Source organism: Brachyhypopomus gauderio, unplaced genomic scaffold (assembly GCF_052324685.1).
Source record: "Brachyhypopomus gauderio isolate BG-103 unplaced genomic scaffold, BGAUD_0.2 sc77, whole genome shotgun sequence".
NCBI classification, from domain to species: domain Eukaryota; kingdom Metazoa; phylum Chordata; class Actinopteri; order Gymnotiformes; family Hypopomidae; genus Brachyhypopomus; species Brachyhypopomus gauderio.
Window position 1 is genome coordinate 1,087,501 of NW_027506898.1, and position 15,000 is coordinate 1,102,500.

At 42.6% G+C, this 15,000-nt stretch overlaps 1 protein-coding gene across 13 annotated transcripts in view; it reads right to left on the bottom strand.

Moving 5' to 3' along the window:
- Window positions 1-15,000, bottom strand: part of limch1a (LIM and calponin homology domains 1a) — a 45,876-nt gene that overhangs the window by 20,915 nt on the left and 9,961 nt on the right. For 10 of the 13 annotated variants that reach the window (XM_076990646.1, XM_076990644.1, XM_076990651.1 and 7 more), the window contains exons 2-10: window positions 7,769-7,839; window positions 3,988-4,057; window positions 3,776-3,882; window positions 3,612-3,642; window positions 3,382-3,492; window positions 2,968-3,169; window positions 1,357-1,597; window positions 870-1,046; window positions 38-169 (exon numbers count right to left, since the gene is read on the bottom strand). In XM_076990646.1, the coding sequence (XP_076846761.1) occupies window positions 38-169; window positions 870-1,046; window positions 1,357-1,597; window positions 2,968-3,169; window positions 3,382-3,492; window positions 3,612-3,642; window positions 3,776-3,882; window positions 3,988-4,057; window positions 7,769-7,839 (1,142 nt within the window). The remainder of the gene's footprint in view (window positions 1-37; window positions 170-869; window positions 1,047-1,356; window positions 1,598-2,967; window positions 3,170-3,381; window positions 3,493-3,611; window positions 3,643-3,775; window positions 3,883-3,987; window positions 4,058-7,768; window positions 7,840-15,000) is intronic. The other 3 variants (XM_076990642.1, XM_076990648.1, XM_076990652.1) reach the window with 3 other exon arrangements.

The following is a 15,000-nucleotide window of genomic DNA, read 5'->3' on the forward strand; positions in this document are numbered from 1 at the left end:
CTACGTCTCAAGGCCGCGTGTTAGCATGGCTGCTAACCTGTTATAGCGCAGGGAGGCGGGCAAGACTTTGATCCCCGCCTTCTCTAGTTTCCTCATCTTCTTAAGTTCCTCCTCATTCATCTCAGTCTCCACCCCAATAGTAGCTGCCCACGTACTAGTTTTCTGGGAGCTGGGGCAAACAGAACCCTCTCTCAACACACCCACACACTCCTCTCTACAGCAAAGGGTTGTGTATATACACACACAGCAAGAAAGTAAGAAAACCATAGGTGTGTTAGACCGAGCCTGCTGATGTAATATTTCGTAGGTGGTTTGTGTACATTGCAACCACACATGCATTTTTGTGTGATAATGATTAGCGTGGGCTGGTCAACACTGGCCTGATATACAGATATCCCAGTTTCACACAGTTTAACAAAGGCAAGACATTCGAAGCTTGACTACTCATTCACAATTCAAGCTATGTTAAAAGCAAATGTCACCTCACGCAGCATCACTGTAACTATAGTGATGTGAGTGAAACAGATGCACATGTGACCTCTGCATAAACTGTGTGGTCTCCAACACAGGAGGCAGTGCGCTCCTATGCAGCTGAAATGCAACCCCCAGGATGTAGCCTCGCGTCTTATTTCAGGACACAGCACCCAACCGAACACATGGAGCGATGTGAAAACTAGCTTCATACGTCACACATCAGAAGCCTTGCGCACTCGGGCTACCACAACGCCGTCTGTTACCACAACCGTCCTGTTAGTCATGCTGGAGCGTCCTCCGATCAAACACCTTTTAGTCGGTTGAACAGGACACACGTAGACGTTAGTTCACTCCTGTTAGCTACATCTCAAAGCACAAGTAGCATGGCTGCTAACCTGTTATAGCGCACGGAGGCGGGCAACACTTTGATCCCCGCCTTCTCTAGCTTGCTTATCTTCTTAAGCTCCTCCTCATTCATCTCAGACTCCGCCCCAAGAGTAGCTGGCCTGATGCCTGTTTTCTGGGAGCTGGGGCAAACAGAACCCTCTCTCAACACACCCACACACTCCTCTCTACAGCGAAGGGTTGCGTATACACACACACAGCAAGAAAGCCAATTACACCAGCCTGGTATTTTCTACAAGGTTTGTGTAGAACGCAACCGCACCATATATTTTGTATGACCAGTAGTTTTACCAGTAGGCTTACGTGTACTTAAGTGAACTGACAGTTTTTGACCAGTTCCAGGAAACAGGACCTCAGTCTTAAACCAGAGTTCTTACAAAGCCTCAAGCAGGCGGTGAAGAAGCCGCCATCTGACAGAACTTCTTGTCTTACCCTGAACGAAAAAAAGTATCTACTTCCATCACGTGTAAAGGTTACCTGAGAGGCCGCTCCCCACCGACGGGGGAGGTGGCGTTGCTGACGCTCCGTCGCTCTTCATCCTGGTCACTCCTCCTCTTCCTCAGCGGGGCGGGGATGTAGTTGGTCTGGTTGCTCTTGTTTGGGAGGTACTGATTGAAAGGGCGGGCGGCGCGTGGCTCTTTGTAGGAGACGCGGCGGGCGGACATGTCGTCCTTGCGCACGTCGGGTAACTTGCGGGGCCCGGCGTCACCCTCGGAGTCTGAGAGAGAGACACGGAAGGGAGGCATGAGCAGCCATGACTGTGTCTTACGGGAGATAACAGCACACGACAGGACACACCCGCTCACCATCACAGGGATGTCTCATATAAACACATCCAGCAGGGGGCTCACCAAAATTTACACCACTGCCTCTGTTCATTCCCATTGTGTATGTACACACACACAAACACGCACACACACACACACACACACACACACACACATTGGTTTAGCATCTTTCTGGCTTGTGTATTTATGAGGATTCGACCCTGTCAAGGACAGGACAGGTCTGTGTTTATAGGCCCATGGCCTATCACAACCACTTTCTCTCTCATTCACACACACACACGCACATGCGCACGCACACACACACACACACACGCACACACTGGACAAAACAGTGTTGACAAAAAAAAAGTGCCCAGGGCGGGTCTGGAGTCTATTGTACCCACACTTTGATATGCAAGTATTAATGAGAGAAATTAATCCAAGGGGGCAGAGTTCTGGCTAAGAATTATTTTAAAAGTCTGAGAATTGTTGTTTTAGTACAGTGATGATTTATGAATGATGAGCATGAGTCCTGCCAAAAGGCTGTAAGTGAAGGGCCTCCACATGGTCTCTCCACAAACATCAGGTCTGTGTGAAACTCATTCTCACATGGATCTCCTCATATTCTGTCTGCAGGCATCTACAAAGCTCACAGCTGCAGTCACACGCCTCCATGGTGTGTGTGTGTGTGTGTGTGTGTGTGTGTGTGTGTGTGGGAATGCTTCACCACCAGTGTGAGTGTGTTTTCATGATATTTATATTACACTGGGTGTGCATACATGCTTCGCCATAATGATAGTTGTGTGTGTGTGTGTGTGTGTGTGTGTGTGCGTGCGCATGCGTGTGTGTCACTCTTCTCTACAACCAGCTGCTCTAGCCTGAGATTTCGCTGACTAGTCCAACAGTTCTCTTGTCATCCATTTGAATGAAAACATTTATTTATTAGAAACATCTTGCAGGGTGTATGGTCAAAGACAGATCAAAGAAATTGTGACCCAATACATCACTACCACACACTAAAGTGGTACTACCATGTCACTGTGAATGTATCTGCTGTGATCCGAATGGTGAACAAACAACATGACAGTCGTTCAGCAAAACAACAGATGGGTGATAGTCTGTAACTACTAACCAAATGTTCCTATATGATATGTAGTCCTAAGTAACCAATCAAGGCAGGTGTTTCTAATGAAGGGCTACAGTCTGATTTATGTAACTGTGTGTGTGTGTGTGTGTGTGTGTGTGTGTGTGTGTGTGTGTGTGTGTGTGTGTGTGTGTGTCTGCATAAGGGGAGAGACGAGGAGAAAGTGCAAGGTCTTACCATCACTGTTACCGCGAAGGACGGTGTCAGGGGATGGTGTCTGCTGCGATCGTGATCCGAACGAGTCTAGGCTGTCGAACGAGTCTTCTCGCCCGTGTCTGGGGGGCGAGAGCGATTCTGAACGCTCCGACTCCCAGGTGTCTATGTAACCACTGTCCCGAATACTACGCTTAGGAGAGTCAGACTCCTCACCGACACATTCCTGCTTAAACACACACACACACAACACACACAACACGTACAACACACATAAAACGTACAACACACATAACACGTACAACACACATAACACGTACAACATGTACAACACACAACACATTGAGGGAATATTTAGGATTTGGTTTGCCATATTTATGAGGTCTTTGATTGTGACACACTTTACACACAGTTAGCCATGTTGGTGAGGTCATGTACCTTCCTCATCATGGACAGAAGGCCTTCAAACTCTTTCAGATCAAGTGTTGGCCCATTATAAGATGCACAGCTATTAGCAGTTTTGCCCAGCCAGTAAATAGTGATCAGCACCTGAACATAACACACACACACACACACACACACACACAGATAAAAATATAACAAAACAGAGCAACACGTGCAAAGACACCTTCTTTATATATCTACATATCAATATATTTTATACTCACATTTTTCAGTTTCCGACTACAGTCTGAACCCCTACAGTAAGATGAAAGAGAAAAGGTCCAGTTGGCATAAGCAAACCTGTCAAATAGTCAAACTGTCCAACATGCATGCACAAGCACAGACAGGGACACACTCAACAAATGGACTGACATATAACGTGGCATACGTTAGGTTGGCCCGTACGGACGTGTCCTGCAGGTCCCCCGGGTCGAACAGCTGGGATCCTTTGAGCCCCAGTTCCTCACATCCCCTCAGGAACATGGAGAGATTGTCCTGCAACAATGCAGAGAGATTGACTCAGTGCTTACAGGACCCCTCTACACTGCTATATATTTGGATGGATGGATGGATGGATGGATGGATGGATGGAGTACTCACTAGTCCTGCAATGGGAGTTGGAAGTCTGTTGATCTTTTTCACAAGTCCTGGTTTAATGGAACTCAGCAACCTAGAGATGAAGAGCATTTCACTTTTTTGACAATAACATTTTTGTTTGCAGTTGCTAAGACCTTAAAACTGGTACTGACCTGGTGCACTAAACCTTAAGCACATTTTCTGCCTCTCACTCATTTAGCAATTCTAAACCACACTGACCATATGGTCAACCCTGGGTTGGGTTTTCTGGAGGTAAAGGGTCCAGCCTAATCTGTGCCGCTACACTGTAGCATCATCCAGACATTTTGAAATGAGAATAGGTAGGTAGACCTGTACATTATACCAGGGTTTCTCAACCGGTGGGCCGCGGACCACCAGGGGGCCGCGAAGCACCTTCTAGGGGTCCGCAGGGTCATCCTCTGAGGGAGCTACTAGTCTGTAGTGAGGACTTTAAATCATAAAAGTACACCTTAAAAATTAAATTTAGAACGATTATAAAAAAGTTAGATTAATAATGTTCAAATTATAATCATTAATATAAAACTACACTAAGAAAAAAAGCCCCAAAGTAATTACAATTAAACGTCATGGTTCAAGGCCACTGCACCCTTTTTTCCAGAGTTAACTAGCTAGCTAACGAGATGGAGAAGTTTTTGAAACGACACAAGAAAAGTGAACCTGTTCTTCAGAAAAAGTAAAAAATCCGCAAGTACGACCCAAACTACATCAAATATGGATTTGCGCAGGGGGAAGGAGGTGATGTTAACGAACTGCAGCTCCAAAAGAAAACAATTGTTTTCTTCACGTCGCTGTCCAAATGTGCCCTGAAACCTAGCTACCTCGTAGCCAGACATGTTGCACGGAGTAAAAATGCTTTTACGATCACTGAGGAATTGGTGCCGCCGGCTGCTGTGGATATGTGCCGCGAGATGGCTGGGGAAGCCGCGGCAAATAAAAAACTACCCAAGGTACCGCTTTCAAATGATAATATAATTAGATGGATTGTTGACATGGGGGCTGATATACAGAATTAAAGAAAGTCCACGTTATGTTGTGCAGCTAGACGAGTCAACGGATGTTAGCAACGCATCTTTACTGCTCGTTTTTGTGATAACCCAAATCTCAAGTTTTCAGTGTCAGCATTTAGTAATAAAAGCTAAAAACAGTTTTACACAAAAGTAAAAAATTTTTTCCTGGGGGGCCTTGACACTTTCTAGTTGTAAACAGGTGGGCCGTAAGGTAGAAAAGGTTGAGAACCCCTGCATTATACCATGCTACCAAACTCACAGAACTGAACTGTGTATACCACTGTACTAGAACAAGACCGTCAACTACATGGTCAGAGCAGTTGCATACTTTTATGACAACTTCAACAGCACATCTTTACCGACAACTCTGGCTGTGTGAAACAACTGTGCTATGAATATGTGCTAGCATGCTCTGCTATCATCTCACTGATACTTTATTCCACTGACCTGTGTCACACAATATTGACTACTTTATGTCTATTTCATTCCATCATACAGTACTGTAATGAACATCATAGGACACCGTGCCATTGTCAGAGTCTCTGGGAAACATGGTGGCAACATCACAATGTGAGCAACTATGTGCCAGAATGGTGGTGTTCATCTATGCGCATGCTAATGATAAACAACAGGCTGCACAAATGCTTTCCGATGCTATGGTTTATATCACTGATTGGTTGAACAAATCCTGTCTACATCTCAATGTTGAGAAAACTATTTGTATGTTTTTTACTAAAAAGGCAGACTCTGTAATGGACCCAGAAGTAATTGTACAGCAAGAGAAGCTTAAGGTAGTGCAGGAATTTAAATATAGGCTATTGGTATTACTTTAGATTCACAATTGTCTTTTAAAAAGCATGTGAAAAAAGTTGTTTAATCTGAATAACTTTAGATTTATTCAGAATAGCTTAACTACAGAGGCAGCCAAATTGTATATGAATGCTATGATTTTACCACATATCACCTACTGTCAAACGAACTGGGCACAGACATGTAAGGGAAATCTTAAGTCGATTGAGATGGTGTACAAGCAAGCCCTAAAAGTTTTAGATAAGAAAACATATCGCCACCATCACTGTAACATCTTGACTAAGTATGGTATTTTAAATTGGGAAAATCTGGTTAAGTTTACAAATGTAGTAGCCTACTGGTCTTTAAAATCTTAAATGGCTTAACGCCGCCAGTGCTAGACGAATGTGTGCATAGGGCCACAAATAGGTCGACAAGGTCTAGCACAAGAGGTGACTGTACTATTCCATTAAGGAAAAGTGTTTTTCGTCACTGTTTTTTCTTTTCGTGCTTCACATGACTGGAATTCTCTCCCACCTGAGATAAAAGGGTTAACAGCTGTCGGTCTGTTTTACAGACGATTGAAAGTCTGGTTATTGAGTACACAAACGTGTAAGCATAATGGTTGATTTTGTTTTATGCTGTATTTTTGTACAAATTCTTTTTTCACTTCTTTTTTAATTATTACTACTGTGTATTGTGTAAGACTGTTTCCTTCAGAACATCAACCTGCCCAGGGACAGCAGATGAAAATTAGCCATTTGGCTAAATCTGGCGCATTTACATCATGAAGTAATGACGTTGATTAATGTGTATTGCCCCTGTTTATAAAAAAAAAAAGTATCTGGGAAACATGGTGGCAACAACACAATGTGAGCAACTATTTGCCAGAATGGTGGTGTTCATCATCATGCCACTCTTGGTCCCTACAACACTGGCCACATCATCACCTTCCTGATCACAGAGAACAACATACTCATTCTCCATCTTTACGGGGATGGACCAGATCAGTCCCATCACTATGGCCAGAGAGGTCATCGGCTGTGATGTCAACGAGATCTTGTACCCAGACCCAAACAAGAGACAGAATGGTCCCTAATTTTGTTTGTTGGACAAAAAAGCATTTTCTTGGCTTTTGTTATCTGTGTGTTATAGTATATACAGTGCTACAATGCTGTATACAGTGCAAAAACTGTAAATATTCCTCTTGTAAATATACTTTACTTTATTGTGTAAATGTACTGAATATGCAGAAACAACTTGTGAATATAGAAGTATATGTGAGTAGTATGTACCTTTACTGCAGACTACACACTAAACACCCAAAAAACACAGTAGTAGTGTTTTCCACGTCACATCAGTGTGTAGTTAGTTGTCATATAGGAAACGCTGTTCATCTGATTGTGTGTAGAGTTTGAATACAAAAATACAAAATTTTACATTCTCACATTAATTTAGTCTCACCGCACCTTTTCATGTCAAACATGTCACAAACTCTCTAGGACTTCAGCCAAGTGTGTTTTTCCTCAGAAACAAACTCTGTTCCAGCTCCGCACCCCTTGGGACTGAGTTGGTTGTTCAGCGTCACAGAAGCAGCAAATGTCCCGAGCCCATCTGGTGCCCGAGCTCACCCAGTCCTCATGGGTTGTTTATTCAAGCCCTTTAGCGAGGTGGCCACGGTTCGCTCGAGTTAAACAGCCATCCGCTCCACTGTCTAATGCGCCCGCTCTTGCTCAGGCTCTGCCTACAGGCAGTGTTGTGTTTAGGTGTGTGTGTGTGTGGTGGTAAGAGGTGTGTGTGCTGCATTGAGGGATGTGTCGTGGTGTGCGGTGAGGCTGTGTCGCTGTGAGGCGAGTGAGTGTTGTGGTTACACGTGTTTGTGTGTCGCGGTGATGTACATGCGTGTGTGTCTCGTGCTGACGTGCGTGTGTGTGTCGCAGTGAGGCGTGTGTGTAGGGATCACTCACTCGCACAGCAGGATACCGTTCTCCAGGCCGTTCCTGAAGTCCTTGTCTCCGAAGCTCCTGCCTGTCACCGCCTGCCAATCAGAGGGGAGACAGCATTTCACTACAACCAGACAGCACGCCATCAGCTCTACCACACAGAAGCTGAGTGATCCTAACTGCACCCAGTCACAAATGCATGTACCCGGCTGTATGGCTGACGTCTACAACCACTTGTATCTTTAGGATTGGACTGAACCACTGTGTATCTTAAAAGGTGCTGTGTGACACGGTTTCTCTGTACTACAGCGTCTGTTATTCACGCAGTGCACACCAGTCCACCACGTACACACAGGACCACGGACACTTTAGCCCTTCTTCATATTTTTAGTTGTTAAATTGGAATGGAACGTGAAATTATTTATTGTTGTCTTCAGTATAGATGATCTGAATCCCTTTGCCATAAATTGCACCCTATATATCATGGAACAGTTCAATGGACCTGACAGTCTTAACATGGTGACTCACATGTGCTGTACAAAGATTTCACGCTACATGTGTATATGAGGTTGACACATGTATTTAAATCTCAATATCATAAAGTATTTAGAGTAAAATCTTAATCTTGATATTTTAACATCTCAATTCCCGTTAAGGTATCTTTACTGCATTACAAAGCTCCTTTAAGTTTTAAAGTTGTGTGCGGTAGTGATGAGAATCTTAGTATGCATAAAAGATTGAGTGGTTGTGTGTGTGTATGTGTATGTGCTAAACTTCCCTTAGCAAAAAGTAGTATACTTAAAGTTCATTTTATTAAGTATACTTCAGTATAAGTATAAGTACAGCAAGTATACTACAGACCATATACTTTAAGTCACATATGTCAAAGTCAAGGCCCGCGGGCCAGATCCGACCCGCAAATTGATTATCTATGGCCCCCTGGATGATATTTAATTACTATTAGAACCGGCCCGCAGGCCACAGCCGCCCGATGGTATTTTGCACGCACAAACACTACATTCCCCACAATGCAACGGTAGCCCGCGAAGTCACTGCAGCGCACACAAGCGGTGAGGGTCTGTGCGGCGAAAATGACGTAATCGCAGTGGCTCCGCCCGTGCGCGAGGGCGTCGCACGCTGTCGATTCGCAAGGTCGTGCACCTCTCAAATTTGCGCGCACCAGTTAAACTTAATTAAGTTAAATATTTATACATATATTCGAAATGATTCGAAATAATTCGTTTTTTTATTCACATTTTTAAATGGTTGTTTATTTTCAAAACGCCCAATATTAACGTCTTCACGTTCTCTCATGTTTCGTCCTGGAATTACAAGAGGCTCGTATTTGTTAACGTAATACAGGAGAACTGTTCAGACAGCTATTTGTTGTGAAACGAAGTCGTTACAATTTCAAGCATTTTCAAGTACTTTAGCCTAAATTGCAGCACTTTTCAAACCTTTATTACTTCATTTAATGTACAGGACATGTTTTCTTTGAAGGAAGTTTGTTTTTATCTGTTTGCTTGTTGAAAAATGTTTTCACTTGAAATTACTGACAGATCCATAAGAAAATATTGCTTTATTCATTTAAGCATTAAATAATATACACAGTGTTAGGTCTTGGTTCAATAGGCCATGTGCAATCATTTCAATATGTTTTAATAAACATTGAACCAGTCCGGCCCTCTGCTTGTAGCAAATTTGGTTTTTTGGCCCTCGGTGTATTTGACTTTGACATCCCTGCTTTAAGTGTACTAGAAAGTATGCCAATTTAATACTTTTTCAGAATAAATTGGAACATTTCTAGTTTATAAAAGTATACTTTCAAGTTCATTTTAAGTTTTCAAAAGTACACTTTATAGTATAAAACTAGTATACTCATCTATATGCTAACAATGTACTTGGTATATCCCTCTCGTATGCTTAAAGTATATCAAGTACACTTATAAATATTCTGCCATTGCACTATAGTTATATACTTTGAGTCTATTTTTATTGTATACTTTAAGTATACCATTATAAACATTGGTTATTTCACTAGTTTACTTTAGGTTTGCTTGGCATATTACTTGTAGCTTACTATTTATGTACTTGAAATATACTCCTTTAAAACATTCTTAAATGTATGTACACAAGAGTGTGATGCATTCACAAAATCACAACATTTCACAAATTTCAAAAATTTAAAAATCAAATACATATGAAATAAAGTCCTTCCTTGTTGGAGAATATGAAAGGAAAAAGTGCACATTTGCATGTAAAAAATATAAGCATAATGGTCTCTCCAAGATCAAGTCCTTGTTTGTAAAAAGTGGTAACGTGACGCTGGGGTGCGAGATAAGGACGAGGCACAGAGTCCTATCTTACGGTACAAACGGCACTTTATTTAACACATGAAAAGCGCAGACAGCGCACGTGAAACACTTATACATGTAAACATGATCGACTCTGACAAAGATGAGCATGGGACACTGTGCGAACGCACATTAAATAGACAAACCACACAGGCGAGACCAATTAACACTCAGACACAACTACACCCACAGAGATCCACAGACGCAGACAACTAGACGTAGACAACATAAACACGCGTCCAAAGGGGAGGGGTCAGGGGCTGTAGCGTGACAGGTAAAGCAAAACTTGTGCATATGCTTGTAAAAATGTAAACATAATATTTTAAACTACAGCATTATACTATTAATATATAAATTAAATGTTAAGCATGAGTCAATGACTTGACCTTATCATGCACTTGGAGCAAGATATAGTAATTATTAGTACTTTGTGGCAGAAAGATGTAAAAAGAATACTAAAGTATAAGTATAGGTTTTAGTATTAAAATACAAGTGTAAGTCTTGGTATTAATGTACTTAGTCTTAGACTTCTGTTTATACTTTTCAGTATAAGCCAAGTATACTTCACTATACTATTCTTAATAGAGGTGTGCCAAAAAATCGATTCATATATCAAAAATCGATTCTCATTTACTACGATGCAGAATCGATTTTAAATGTCCCAAAATCGATTCTAAGTCGTGGTGAAGTCTCACGTTACGTAATTACAAAATTACGGGAGACTTTACGCAGCAGATTCTGGGACACACTCATGCGTGGAAAAGTTTCAAAACAGATGGAGGAAAGAGATATTCAACCTCTCCGGTCTTCATTTAAGGCAAAAATATGGGTTCATTTAGGTTTTTACCGAATGCCGGGGAAGACCGAACTGGACACAATGTAGCTCGTGTGCAAGGCTTGTGTAACGCGGTGAGCACGGGAGCGTTAATATAGAGAAGGGTGAGAAATAATATAGAGAAGGGTGGACCCAAGTGCCGGTTCGCAAGATCAAGACGTTTGACACTCGTCACATGTATTAGCGAGAGGGAAACGCGCACAGCGACTCAGAACGAACAAACAAAACAACACGGAAGACTCGACGCGAGAGAATAGAAACCAAAACCGTGAGGGCACGGAGTAAATAGAAACAAAAAACAACCCGGAAAATACAACGCGTGGAAAATAACACTCAACCGTAGTGAGACGGGAGGAAGAAACAAAACAACAGTAACTAAAAAACAGCGCGGATAAATGAAACGCGAAAACGAAACCAAGGACACCAGCAGAAGTAACTGGCAAAAAACGCCGCAGCAAAATAAAACCCTTCCCAAAAATAAAGGCAAAACGGATAGGAAGAAATACAGGATTGGGAAAATTTGAGATGGGTCACGAAGCATCGCAGGAGATAGATACTCGAATAAGTAAAGAGAAAGCATAACAGAGAGAGGTGGCGAGACGATAAGCGATCAGCAATTACAGAGAAAGCAGAGACTGGCAGAGAACGTACGGTTACACCGGTTTAGTCTGGGACTGAGTCTGGTGCCCCTAGCGACGGCTGGGGGAACTGCATCCGCGCCAGCCCTGACAGCTCGCAAAATGAAGCTCAAGAATTTTGGTAACAACAAAAACCATTTTATTTTACCAAAGCACTTTATTTTTGTTAATTAAATGTGAAAGACACTTAATTTTCTGTATTTGCCATTCTGTCTTGCAAAGTAGACTGTAGTAGATGCAGATTTTATAGACTGAAGCAGACATTTTTATAAATCAAATCGTTTTTTTGAATCGAAAATCGATTTTGAATCGAATCGTGGCCCCCAAAATGGGAATCGAATCGAATCGTGAGATAGTAAACGATTCCCACCCCTAATTCTTATATATAGTTTATAAAAAGTCAGCTTCAAGTATACTTCCTCAGTTTTAGTAAAAATTAAGTATACTCATAGTACACTTGAATAAACTTATTTTTGCTAAGGGTTATTTGGATGGAGCTTTAAGTCTAACATTGAGAAGACACAGACATATTTAAGTATAACATTAGGAGGAAACGCACACATATTTAAGTGTAACTGTGAGAAGACAGAGATATTTAAGTGTAACAGTGAGAAGACACAGATGTATTTAAGTGTCACAGTTGGAAGACATATAGACATATTTAAGTGTAACAGTGGGAAGACACACAGACATATTTAAGTGTAACAGTGGGAAGACACACAGACATATTTAAGTGTAACATTGGGAAGACACACAGACATATTTAAGTGTAACAGTGGGAAGACACACAGACATATTTAAGTGTAACAGTGGGAAGACACACAGACATATTTAAGTGTAACAGTGGGAAGACACACAGACATATTTAAGTGTAACAGTGGGAAGACACACAGACATATTTAAGTGTAACAGTGGGAAGACACACAGACATATTTCCACCTCGACTGTGAAGCAGCTGAGTTCTATATCAGGCAACATGAGCTCAGCCATTGTCTAATGTCCTTCACCTACCACAGAGGATGGAAGTGTGTGTGTGTGTGTGTGTGTGTGTACATTTCTATACTAGTAAGGACCAGATGTCCTCACAATAGTAGCAAAATTCCAATATGTAGTTCATTTAGCCAGTGTGTAGTCCATTTTGCCTAGCGGTAGGAAAAACACCTAAACACGGATACTGGCAATGCTAAAAAATGCCAAGTCATTGCAAAGGTGAGCACTAGCCACATGCTCAAGGATCCCTACCCATAAACCTCGGCTCAGGCATCCACACCTGAGGACCCCCACCTGTCCCTGGGCAGGATGCATGGCCTGGTTCCTTTTTCCTGGTGATCTGCCAGTTCATGGATATTGAACCAGAGAATTATCAGCCGTTCCCAGAAGGTTTCCTGTGCTGCGGGGTGAGCAGAAATTTGGAAGGCCTCGTTGGCCGGCTTCATCTCCGTCTCACAGGCCTTACCTGACCTGGCCAGACTGGTTAGTGGGCACAATACGTGGTGATTCAGAGAGTGACTAGGAATGCCTCGGGGGGGCACCTAATCTATATATGACCCAATCTATATATATTTAAAATGTGATTAACTATGTATCCACATGCAAGCACACAAGCACACACACACAAAACACACACCCACCCGCACACACACACACACACACACACACACACACACACACACAGGCTAAAGGTGGGTCAGAGACCTGAGTACATAAAACAGCTTTGTACATTTAAATTAGTGTGTTGGTATGCCAAATGGTTAAGGGCAGCAGGGTCAAAGGTTAAAAGCTTTATCTATGCAGTGCCATAAATAGTCCTCTTCCAGCAGATAGACAATGCAAATACAAACACACATACATCCTTATGCTACTACAGGAACGCAGGTAAAGTTGTGAAAACAAAAACTAATTTTATGGATGGTTTTATTATACTTCTGAAGATATTTAATTGAAATACATAACACACACACAACATTAACTAGAAGCATGAGAAGGAAAAAGACAGACACACACCCGCGCAAACACACACTGTCTTGTTATGATGAATGCACAATTGTTCTTCTGATCAGCACACTAAGCATAGAGCAGATTTTTCTACCCACGGGTCTCCCTGCTCTTTCTTTCCGTCCCCTCATTTCTTTTCCAAATGCACGTCTGCTTCACATGAGAGGTGGAACTTTCACGAGAGGAGGCCATTTCTATTCATAAGAGATATTCAAGTATTCCCAAAAATCCTTTTAGCAAATAAACAGACCTCACACCAACACACCCCCTAACCTCAACTCATCTGCGGATGGACGTCTATTTTATGTCTAAAGAACTCTGGAACTCCACAGCTGCATCTCTCTTGAGCTCTAAGGTGAGCGTAGAAGGAAAAGGCTGATTCTCTGCATTTAAGTGGCGGATGTGACCAGCATGATTCTATTTGCTGACCTCGTATATCTTGCAGGACCATTTTTAATAGGTCTAGACCATTTGAAATGGGGGGAGGGGGGGATGCTGGTCCCAGTGGCCATGTTAAGGGGCCATGTGCAAGAGTGAGGAAGGGCCAAGCTTGTTATCACAGGGGACCCCCCCCCCCCCCCCAAATTCCACGCCTCCCTCCCCGTACAGAACCGCCAATGCAAGAAATACATCTGGTCTGAAATGGCCAGGCCCCAGTGGGATTTGGTGAATGACCTGCTTAAACCCACCTGACCCAACTCATCAATCAACTGCCAGGTAGGGCTGAACGATTTTGGAAAATAATCTAATTGCAATTTTTTATCTATAAATTGCGATTGCGATTTAAAATCGCGATTTTTTCCCATTGTTCCACTTCAGGAAACTCTGTTTCGGCATTTTTTATACAGCTCAGATACAGGGTTGCGGGGGGGGGGTGTAAACAGAGGCGGTCTTTGCATAGAGGCGTTGCTAGGCAATTGCCTTGGGCCCCTCCCACTGTAGGGCCCCCTTGTCTAGCTAAAGCCAGGTTCACACTACACGACTTTTCAGTCATCAGGTTTTTGTGCCGTTCGCACTACACGACTGGTTGTGCTGTAATCGCAAGTCTTTCAGTTGTTGTGGCGTTCACACTACATGACTGATCGGCGACGTGGGCTCACGAATTAAACGACTGGGGAATCGCCGACTCATCTGGCTGCCGTCCAAAAACACGAGAACGCGAAAATGAAACACTCGCGAGAACCAGCAACACCACGAAGAAAATAAAAACAACGTACATGTACTCCACATTTTCGTTATTATTATTTTTTTTTACCGTTTAACCACTCCATAGTCCCAAATTGCCAGAATTATTTCATCTCTCCGTTGCAGTGAACATAGATATAGTCAATCGCACTATTTCTCCAGTGCTGTCACAATAACTTAAACACAGTCTTGTAGTAAAGTTGTATGAAGCTAGACGCTGCTGTTGACTCACAGTCGCCGACTGGGCTA